The 11,581-nt window shown below is 41.1% G+C and overlaps 1 protein-coding gene across 1 annotated transcript; it reads left to right on the top strand.

Moving 5' to 3' along the window:
* The first annotated feature begins 899 nt into the window (after window positions 1-899).
* LOC126989775 (uncharacterized) lies at window positions 900-8,943 on the top strand. Its single transcript, XM_050848382.1, has 4 exons — window positions 900-1,042; window positions 5,644-5,794; window positions 7,733-7,852; window positions 8,784-8,943. The coding sequence occupies exons 1-4, from the start codon at window positions 909-911 to the stop codon at window positions 8,904-8,906; spliced, it is 528 nt and encodes a 175-aa protein (XP_050704339.1). The 5' UTR covers window positions 900-908; the 3' UTR covers window positions 8,907-8,943.
* The last annotated feature ends 2,638 nt before the right edge of the window (window positions 8,944-11,581 follow it).

Genomic DNA, 11,581 nt, shown 5'->3' with positions numbered 1-11,581 from the left:
AAAAAGAAAAGATAAACAAAAAAAAAACGCAAAACAAAACAGAAAAAAATGAACTCCCTCAAACAAGTGAAAAGAAGCAGACACAAAGAAATAAACAAACAAAAAAAAAACATTACCAAGAAAGAAACAAAGAAAGTTACAGATTCACAAAAACAACTCAATCCCCTTCAAGCAAACCTTGATGACTTCACACACACACCTGCAAGATACCTGTGTCAGCCCAATCAGGTTCTGCAGGTGTGGAAGAGGCTGTGGAATGCCTGTAGTGAGTGATGCTGTTGGTGGTGGTAGTGGGGAGGGGGAGTATAGGATTGCCTGGTAGTGATGGTGATGTGTGCATACTTGTGTGTGTGTGTGTGTGTGTGTGTGTGTGTGTGTGTGTGTGTGTGTGTGTGTGTGTGTGTGTGTAGGGGGGAGGGGTGATGATAGTGGTGGTGGTAGTGGTGATGATGATGGTGGGGGAGGTGCAGTGGTGGTGGTGCAGCCTGCTGTGTTCGATCCTGGGCGGTGAGGATTTTCCAGACGCCAGAGGGCATGTGGAGGACGTGAGGGAGGAGACGGGGGAGGAGGAGGAGGAGGAGGAGGTGGAGGAGGAGGAGGAACAGGAAGAAAAAAAAGAAGGAAAAGGAGGAGGAGGATAACGGATCTTAGGGTGGTGGAGATTGGATAGTTGAGTGAAGGAGGAGGAGGAGAAGGAGGAAGGAGGAGGAGGAGGAGGAGGTAGTGTGTGCAGAAAGGGAAGGAGAGGGAGGGACGGGGAGGAGGTGGAGGTGAAGAAAGCCGTGTGTGCAGAGTCCGGGTATAGATAGGAGAGTTGGGGCGGGGGCGGTGGAGGAGGGGTGGGGTAGACAGTCTTCCTGGAAGAGGAGGAAGAAGCGGAGGACGAGGAGGAGCGCTAGGAAATATAAATGCTGGAGGTGGGCTTGGAGGTCCTCAGACTCGGCTCCACCAGCACCACTGTCAACACCACCACAGCCAGCACCACCACCAGTATGAAGGGGTTAATGAGCTTCCTCCTCGCCACCTGCCTCGCCCTGGCCAGGTAACTACAAGGATAAGGATATGAGTAAGAAATGGCTCGCCTACAGAGTGTTGGAGGAGGAACAGCCTTGGCAGTCATGTGGTGCGTGCCAGTACAAGACAATTATTTCATAAATCGGTATTCTATGACGATTCCGCCTCGCACATCACCTTTTTCCAGACCTAAAAGAAGATGAATTGGCTGGCTTCTCGTGAGTGTTTGTTCACTTTCATGAGTACGAAAGCTCTGTCGAGGTACCACCAGGGTCACTAAACTACCCACTGGCATGCCTACGATTCCTACGAAAGCCTTGCCAAATGTGTCAATGTGTATAAGAATATGTCCCTATAAGATTCATGGTTGCTGAAGATAGGTGGTGTTAGAGTCTGTGCTGAGAGGAATGACAAAACTATTCATGGATGTTATGACTTGACCGACAAAGTTAGATTTAAGCATTCATCCAGCTCTATATGCTCTGAAAAGGCGAAGTGAGCGTGGAGACTGATTAAGTTCATAAATGGGCGAAGGGTTTGATTAATAGGAGTGATGTCAATAAGCTTCTTGCGGTATAAGAGTCGGGTATAACTCTGCTAGTAATGGATTTGTGAGACAAGTCCAGATTCATTGAAGACACTGAATGGAGCTGGTTTATGAATAGTGGTGGATGAGTGGGACAGGTTTAGCAGTCATATGGTGAGTGCCGATACGATAGACATCTTCAAGAAGTAGATAATTTCATGGACGAGGTGAATGAAAGGAGTCAGGTTTGCAGACCAGCTCCTCTGTCAGCACATACACACCGGCCCTTCGAGAGCAAGCAAGGTCCGAGGAGTGTCAAGTTGTTTGTCTTCACCGCGAAACTCTGCCCCCTAAGGGCGATAAGTGTAGCGATCTGTGAAACTTTGGCGCGCACACACACACACACTAACACACACTGACTCAACCGAGCGACTCAACCTCCTTAAAAAAGAGAGAGAGAGAGAGAGAGAGAGAGAGAGAGAGAGAGAGAGAGAGAGAGAGAGAGAGAGAGAGAGAGAGAGAGAGAGAGAGAGAGAGAGAGAGAGAGAGAGAGAGAGATTTACATAGATTTACATAGAAAATCAGACCACACAGACCCCATGGTCCAGACTTGGTGGTCTGTCCTTAAACCTAAGTGATTTTACATTAATCAGAAGACTCCAAAACGTTGCATTTCTACTCTAGTTGATATTAAGTTGAAGGAAGTGACGGTCGAGCTTATTTTTGAAGGAGTCAATCGTGTTACACTGGACCACTGATGGTGGAAGCTTATTCCATTCTCGCACTACAACGTTGGTGAAGAAAAATTTGGTGCAATCTGAATTTACTTGTCTACATCTGAGTTTTACGCCATTGTTCCTCGTGCGCAGACTGTCATCGATCATAAACAATGTTGATCTGTCTACATTCGTGAAACCATTAAGTATTTTAAAACATTCGATCAATTTTCCTCGGAGGCGACGTTTCTCAAGAGAGAACATGTTAAGGATAGAAAGCCTTTCTTCGTAGGATTTGTTGCGCAAGGAAGGGATCATTTTCGTTGCCCGACGCTGAACACCTTCTAATTTAGCAATATCCTTTGCATGGTGGGGGGACCAAAACTGTACCGCATATTCCAAGTGGGGTCTGACTAAACTGTTGTAGAGCGGGAGTATTACATCTTTATTCTTGAATAAAAAGTTTCTTTTAATGAAGCCCAACATTCTGTTCGCTTTATTTGCTGCATCGATGCATTGCTGTGAGAATTTGAGTTTTGACGCTATTTTGACCCCCAAGTCCTTGACGCATTGAACGCTTTTGAGTTTAACGCCGCGCATTTCGTAATCAAACTTCTTATTCCTCGTTCCAACTTGAAGGACCTGGCACTTGTTTACGTTAAAGGGCATCTCCCATCTATCCGACCAAGCTGAAATTTTGTGCAAATCCTCTTGGAGGCTTTGCCTGTCTTCGTCAGTGAGAACCGAGTTACCAATCTTTGTGTCGTCTGCAAATTTACTAATGCGGTTATTGAGTCTAACATCCACGTCGTTGATGTAAATAATGAAGAGCGCTGGGCCAAGAACCGAGCCCTGAGGGACGCCACTAGTGACCGGCGCCCACTCTGAGTTAAATCCGTCAATCACTACTCTTTGTTGTCTGTTGCTCAACCAATTCGCGATCCATTGGTTTACCTGACCGTCAATACCTATTTGCTTTAATTTGTAAAGTAATTTATGATGCGGGACTTTATCAAACGCTTTCTGGAAATCAAGATAGACTACGTCCAGTGATTTGGTTACGTCATAAACAGTGAAGAGGTCGTTATAAAAGGTTAATAGGTTTGATAGGCAGGATCTTTTGTTTCGGAAGCCATGTTGTGAGTCCCCAATTAATGAGTGGCTTTCAAGGTAACTCAGAGAGAGAGAGAGAGAGAGAGAGAGAGAGAGAGAGAGAGAGAGAGAGAGAGAGAGAGAGAGAGAGAGAGAGAGAGAGAGAGAGAGAGAGAGAGAGAGAGAGAGAGAGAGAGAGAGAGAGAGAGCTGGAAAAGACGCTTACAAGGAGATATCATTCATGTCTTCAAGTACTTAAAAAAGTTCAGTAACGTCGATCACTCTTTGAGTTCTTTGAGTTACAGTCAACTCAAGAATTAGAAATAACGGTCTACCTATTCAAGCGAGGCGATGTAGTCAGACATTGGCATGAGTTTCTTCTCAAACCGAGTCATCCGAAATTGGAACAACCTTCCTGCAGAAGTAGTAAGTGGAAAACCATCAACTCTTTTATAAAACAAATCGACCGTTGCCTCGTGGCGACAGGAGTCAAATGAACGTACGTACTAAGTGCTTTCACCTGCTCTGCATTCAGTGAAGTGCCTGTCGAGCGGATCAAAGCTCTGGAGCGGGCAGCCTTGTGGTGAGCCAACAGGCTTCCTGCTGCCCGTGTTTCCATGTCCACTTCTTCCTTTTGTTCACTCTTTCTTATTTCCTTCCTCCTGGCAGCCACCAGACACCTCCCTCCTCCTCCTCCTCCTGTCGTATTTTCCTTTCTCTTCCTAACACTTCGGTCTTTTCTCTCTTCCTCTTCATCATTATTACTGTTGTTGTTATCATTATTATTATTATTATTATTATTATTATTATTATTATTATTATTATTATTATTAATATTATTATTATTATTATTATCATTAATATTTTTATTATTATCATTATCGTTTTTCTTCTTATTATTACTATCATTATTATTATTATTATTATTATTATTATTATTATTATTATTATTATCATAATTATTATTATTATTATTATTATTATTATTATTATTATTATTATTATTATTATTATCATCATTAATATTATTATTATTATCGCTTTTTTTTTTTCTTCTTCTTCTTATTATTATTATTATCATTATTATTATTATTATTACTATTATTATTATCATCATCATTATTATTTTGTTTTTGTTCTACGTATTATTTTTTTTCTAATCATCGTCTTACCTTCTTTTTTTTCTTGTTAGGCTTAATGCTTTATTATTATATCTTTACTACGTCTTTTTCATCGTCATATTCTTCATCCCCTTTTTGTTTTCTTCTTTTCTTCACCATCCCCCCTTCACGTTTCTTCTTCTTTTTCTTTTCATCAACCCCATCGTGTGTTTTTGTCTTTTTTCCATGAGGCAGGTTGTTACATAATCTGACAACCATATACCAACACATCCTTCCATCCCTTCTTCTCCTCCTCCTCCTCTTTCTTCTTCTTTATTTTTTTTCTCTTCCTTCTCTCTTTATCTGTCTTCACGTCCTCACTATCACTTCGTCCTTCCCCACCTCCTCTTCCGCGCCTTCTTCGTTTTCTTCTTCCTATCCAAAGCTATCCATAGGAATGAATACCACATTCACACACACAGGGCTGTGTGGCCCAGCAATAGACCAAGCATATAAAAATGAGATAATACATATATATATATATATATATATATATATATATATATATATATATATATATATATATATATATATATATATATATATATATCAATTTTATATGTCTCACGTGCTGATTATCACGTGGACCACAACAGTAATAGTACATTTGTTTACATAAGATATATGTAGGTTTACCATAATACTATGTATATATTTCATATATAATAACAGAAATTAGGAACAAAAAAAAAGTGTCGTCACATCTCGTCGATCAAGCGGGTCTCTCTTAAGAAAAGCATCAATATATCGGTCACCTCGGATTCCCGTCACCAAGAACTGCGACCAAGGTGATGGGAATATCCCTCGCTCTGCAGTAGTTTACCAGTGGACTGCGTTCACGGGTAAATTTACTGCAGTGCAATATGGGGTGACTGATAGACAGTAAATCATCACAAGTCTGACATATCGGTGGAAATGTTCTATTGATGTAGGGGATCAGGTGTGTGAACCGGGTGCAGTTCATGCGCACCCGGCTCAGGACTATTTCGTCGCGGCGAGTGGAGCGGCTTGCGGTGCTCCACTCGCCTAGCGTTGGTTTGACGGTGTTAAGAGCCAGGTCGGTCCACTGACTTTGCCACAGAAGATGTATTGATGTTGCCTTGCCATTGCCCACCTTTTCCTCTCCCCCCTCCAGCGGGGACCACGGACCCGAGGGATCCGTGCACTGTCACTGCGGAGTCTTCGCCACCAGGCACGGGGGTCTGGTGCAGCTGGACGAATTCCCCCACGAGCACGTCGCCGATTGTTCAAAGGTCCTCGAGTGCAAGACCGTGTGCCAGAATGCGGTAAGTGTGTGTGTGTGTGTGTGTGTGTGTGTGTGTGTGTGTGTGTATTCACCACCACCACGGCCTGATCACGTGGTGGACTCGTAATCACCAGCAGGTACACTCCCGACATGAGCAAGTGCTCTTTATCGTCGATCGATGGGTACTGCCAGGACCTCACCCACCACACAGCCCATCCCCCTTCCTCAAGGGGGGACAATAACCACTCCTAGTTAACGGAAAGAATCCGCCCTGAGCGGGCTCGACCATTGCCGTCTCGATATAGAGATGGCCTGACAGCTCAAATTATGAGTCATCCAAGTAAGGCCGAGTGTGTCCCGCGCTCTCCAATAAAATGTTTTTTTTTTATATATATCTTTCCATATCTTTGTGAAAAAAAATTGTGATAAATAAAGGTTTTCCAACATTAATATCTCATAAACATTGTCAAATTAGACAAAAAAGAGGAAATAAATAAGATACAGTAAAAGAAGAGGCAGAAATATTCACACAAAAAAATCAAATAAATACATTGACAGTCGTAGCTGGGTACTCCTATTAGTTTGATTTGTTATCGTTTCTAAACATTTCGTTTTGACATTCATAACGCTTTCGTAACAATTACTATATTCAACGAGCCGATCCTCCATCCCGATACTAGGCAGCTCAGTCACCTGGTATGTGGCAACTACGCGTGAGGGGGATGCAACAACCCTCTCAAAACTTCAAAAGGGAATAGAAAAGCAAAGTCAAGGGAAGAAAAGAACAGAAAAACACCTAGGTTCAGGGTGAAGTGTATGAGTGTGCACTGCGAAGTAACTAAGTGCATGGTGTGAAGTATAGAAGTGTTGAGAAGGAGGACCTAAGAAGCGATACAAAGCGTTATAGGTCAAAAAATCACCTCCGTTCCTGGGACAAATTATTTACTCATTTAATAGCCATGGTATATTTTATCGTTATATTTTTTTAGGAAGATATAATCGTATAATAGCAATGAAATAGTTTACGTTTATAATATATGGCTTCGAAATGTGAGACTAAGATTCACTACTCAGTGGTGGTGCACTCTATAATGCCTCTATGTAACTTGTAGTTGCAGGATAACAGGTGACTGAGTTGCCTATAATAGTATAGGGATAGAGGATCGGCTTGTTGAATACAGTACTAATTGTAACGACAGCGTTATGAATGTCAAAAGTGATATCTAGAAACGACGACAAATCAAAATAATAGGATTCTACCCAGTTACGACTGTCAATGTATTTATATAATTTTTCATGTGAATAATTATTTCTCCCTCTCCATATACAATATCTTATTTATTCTCCTCTATTTTAGGTCTAATTTGATGATGTTTAAAAGATATTGATGTTGGAAAACCTGTATTTATCACAGAAAAAGAATATATATAACAGAAAAAATATGCATTAAAACAAAAAAAATAACATAGTTGGAGAGCGCGGGACACTCCGCCTTGCTTGGATGACTCATCGGCAAAGAATCCAGCAAGCTATCAGTCCTCCTCTATATCGAGAAGGCAACGGCTCAAACCGCCGCCCTGTCAGGCTGTGAAGCCTGGCAGCGCAGCGTTTTAGCCAGTTACGAAACGGAGTGATGTGTGTGTGTGTGTGTGTGTGTGTGTGTGTGTGTGGGGTGGGGTGGGGGTGGGGGGGGGGGGGGTAGGTATGTCGGGGAGGATGCAGTGTGTGTGTGTGTGTGTGTGTGTGTGTGTGTGTGTGATGGGGTAGTAGTAGTAGTAGTAGTAGTAGTAGTAGTAGTAGTAGACTGAAGCAGCATATTAAAAAGATGAGGAAAAAAGAAAAAAAAAGTTTCAAAGTATAAACAACAAACAATAAATAAGTATAAGCAACAGAAGTGGCAGTAATAATGATACAGACAGTTTACAATACGAAAAAAACAACGTGTAAGATTAATCTTCCCTCAACTTTCATTAAACAGTGGCATAAGATGATGGGCAGCGGAAACTTGGATGCTACCACTCCAGACGGCATCACTGTGGGCCAGCAGTTCTGTAACAACATTGTCGGCGACGGACTCTCAAACTTCGGACCCCACAAGGTACGTATGCGTGCGGCTTCATCTTACTCTGTTCATGTTAACTTGGTAAACAGGTGTCTCCCCTTACTTACTAATGCAAGTTAACTATATAATATCTTCACTTTCACCCCCACACGGTATTTCGTGAACTTGTCACATCTCCGTCCTGTATATTAGTTAACCAGTATCTTCTTTCTTTCAGCCCCACTAGCTAAGGCAGTCTCTCAAGCTTCCAGTTTACTTATGCCTGTTAGCTAATATCTTCACTCTTTCACCCCCTCCACAGTAGGCTATTTCGTAAACTTGTCACACCTCCATCCTGTATACTAGTGCATGCAAGAGTTAACCAGGACTTTTATATTGTTCACCCCTACAAGGTATTAGGTAAATATCAAACACTTTCGTCCTGTATACTAATGCAAGAGTTAACTAATGGCAGTAGCATCTTCACGTTTTCATCCCAAGGAAGTATAACGTAAGCATCTCATATTTACAACTTATTGATGCAAGAGTCGATCACTACCTTCACTCTTCGACCCCTGCACAGGATTTCGTAAACTTGCCACACGACTTGTGCATGGATGAGTTTGTTTCATCGTGTTCACCCCTACAATGTATTAAGTAATCCTCTAACACTTCTGTCCTGTATGCTACGGCGAGTTATTCAGTACTTACACTCTTTCACCCCTACAAAGTATTACGTAAACCACTGGTCTCATAATGTAAAAGTAAACTCGACCGCCACTTCCTTCACCTTCATAGTCGCTAAGGAAGAAATGCAGTCTGGTGCCCATTAGATTTGATGTCATTTCACTTTGGTCTAGGGATAGTGTGGTCTGAACATCCATGAAAATCAATGTAAATCGTATTTAAGGGCCAAACTATGCTGGGCTATAATGCATGTATGGATGTATGTGTGTATGTATGTAGCTATGTATATTTTTTTCTTCAGGTGCACGGGTACAGCAACATCTGCCACGGTCCCCTGCTGTATGATGATCTTGAGTCCACCGAACCCCTGTGCTGCACCGACGGCCTCTACAAGCCATGCCCCAGTACCACTCACATACACTAGGCAAACACACACACACACACACACACACACACACACTGACACATATGAGCTGTTTTTTTCTTTGGTTTCTTCTCATCAAAATGTTTCACGTTTACAAAGCTGAATAAAATATGAAAATGCCGAAATTTTATTTATATTCTTCCTTTTTTTATCGTGCTGATGATGGTGGTAGTGGAATAATAGTAGGAGTAATAATAATAATAATAATAATAATAATAATAATAATAATAATAATAATAATTATAATAATTATAATGATAATAATAATAATAATAATAATAATAATAATAATAATAATAATATATAATATAATATAAAAATTATAATAATAATAATAATAATAATAATAATAATAATAATAATAATAATAATAATATATAATATAATATAAAAATTATAATAATAATAATAATAATAATAATAATAATAATAATAATGATAATAATAATGATAATGATAATTATAATAATAATAATAATAATAATAATAATAATAATAATAATAATAATAATAATAATAATAACAATAAAAATTATAGTAATAATAATAACAATAATAATAATAATAATAATAATAATAATAATAATAATAATAATAATAATTAGAAGAAGAAGAAGCCCTGACGTCTGAACGAGGGGGGGCTGCATCTTGTAAAACACGGAACGGGAACTGTTGTCCGATAAAAACCACCGGTGGAGTAACATGGAAACATGGAAATGCAGGCAACAGAAAGCCTATTGGCTCATTACGAGGACGCCCGCTTGGGTGATTTAATCTGCTCGACCGCCACTTGGGGCTTGGTGAGCAGATGAAAGCACCTCGATATTGAGGAGCAGATGGAAGCCCCTCGTTATTCAGTTTACTCCCGACGCAGCGAAATGACGGTCGATTCTATATTTGAAGGAGTTGATGGTATTCGCATTTACTACTTCTGAGGGAAGATTGTTCCAGTGGCGGATGACTCGGTTTGAAAAGAAACTCCTTCCAATGTCTGTGTTACATCGACTCGACTGAATGGGTAAACCGTTATTTCTAGTTCTTGAGTTGGTTTGCAGTTCAAAGAATTTGGAGTAATCGACGTTATTGAACTTTTTAGATACTTGAAGACTTGAATCATACCCCTCGTAGGCGTCTTTTCTCCAATGTAAAGAGATTGAGTCGCTTGAGTCGTTCCTCGTACGGTTGAGCCCTGAAGGTTGGAATCATCTTTGTGGCGCGTCGTTGAATCCTTTCCAGTAAAGCAATGTCCTTTCTGTAACTGGGAGACCAGAACTGCACTGCATACTCGAGGTGCGGTCTTACCATGGAATTATACAAGGATAGCATCACGTCTGGTGTTTTACACTCGAAGTTCCTCGCTATGAACCCGAGCATAATGTTGGCCTTGTTGTATGCTTTTTTACAGTGATTCGCGTGTTTCAGGTCACTGCTGATAGTGACCCCAAGATCCTTTTCCTCCTGCATCGCTTGCAGAGGTCTCCATTCATGATGTATGTGTGGTTACTATTTTGGGACCCAATGTGCATGACTTTGCATTTGTCAACATTAAAAGACATTTGCCATTTTTCCGACCATTCGACAATGTGATTGAGGTCTTTCTGAATGATTTCGCAGTCGGTCTTTGTGAGGACATCTCCACCCACCTTGGTGTCATCTGCAAATTTCGATATTGTGGATTTCAGTCCTGATTCTAGATCATTGATATATATGATAAAGAGGATGGGTCCCAGCACTGACCCTTGAGGCACTCCACTAGTGATTGGAAGCCAATCAGAAGGCTGTCCGTTGAGTAGTACTCGTTGTTTTCTGTCGGTGAGCCAATCTCTTATCCACGCGATCAGATTGGCTCCGATGCCCGCCGAGTGCAGTTTTTTAAGGAGTCGCTCGTGCGGTACCTTGTCGAAGGCTTTGAAAGTCCAGGTATATAACATCACTGGGGATGTGGGCATCCCAGTTCTTATATATACCTTGGAAGAAGTTTAATAAATTCGTTAGGCAGGAGCGCTTGTTTCTGAAGCCATGCTGGGTGTCGGAGATTATATTATTGTTTTCTAGAAACTTAACAAGTTTATCTCTAATAATCTTTTCGAGTATTTTTCCTGCCACTGATGTCAAACTTATGGGCCTGTAGTTTAATGCAACACTTTGTCTCCTTTTTGAAAATCGGTGTTACGTTCGCCATCTTCCAGTCTTCCGGGACCTTGTTTAGTTGAACTGACCGGTTGAATATGGTAGTGAGTGGTTGAAGTATTTGTTGTTTAAGCTCTTTTAATAACCGCGGGGACAAACTGTCGGGTCCCGTTGACTTGTTCGTGTCGAGTTTGTCCAAGTACTTTTTTACTTCTTGGTCGCATATTGAGTCAATTTCCAGCGGCGTGATCTCACTCGGCGGGTCAGGACCCTCGGGAATGGTTTCGATGTCCTCGACTGTGAATACGGATGCGAAGTTACTGTTGAGGATTCTGGCCATCTGTTTACTGTCCTGAGTTACAGATCCAGTCTCGTCTGTCAGGGGACCAATATTGGATTTTCTTTTCTTTTTCGATCTTATGTACGTGAAGAATTTCTTGGAGTTAGTTTTAATTTCGCGCGCTATTTGCTTTTCATAGTTGCGTTTGCTACTCCGAATAAGGCTGCGGCAAGCTCTGAGGCTGTTGTGGTACTGTGTGCTGGCT

The sequence above is a fragment of the Eriocheir sinensis genome, unplaced genomic scaffold, assembly GCF_024679095.1.
Source record: "Eriocheir sinensis breed Jianghai 21 unplaced genomic scaffold, ASM2467909v1 Scaffold1295, whole genome shotgun sequence".
In the NCBI taxonomy this organism is placed as follows: domain Eukaryota; kingdom Metazoa; phylum Arthropoda; class Malacostraca; order Decapoda; family Varunidae; genus Eriocheir; species Eriocheir sinensis.
This window is presented reverse-complemented; position numbering and strand designations above follow the sequence as displayed.

Excerpts from the sequence above, each read along its gene's own strand:
- LOC126989775 (XM_050848382.1), top strand. The coding sequence starts at position 909 with ATGCTGGAGGTGGGCTTGGAGGTCCTCAGACTCGGCTCCACCAGCACC. Across the intron at positions 5,795-7,732 it reads AGACCGTGTGCCAGAATGCG|TGGCATAAGATGATGGGCAG; the intron begins GTAAGTGTGTGT and ends TTCATTAAACAG. Across the intron at positions 7,853-8,783 it reads CAAACTTCGGACCCCACAAG|GTGCACGGGTACAGCAACAT; the intron begins GTACGTATGCGT and ends TTTTTTCTTCAG.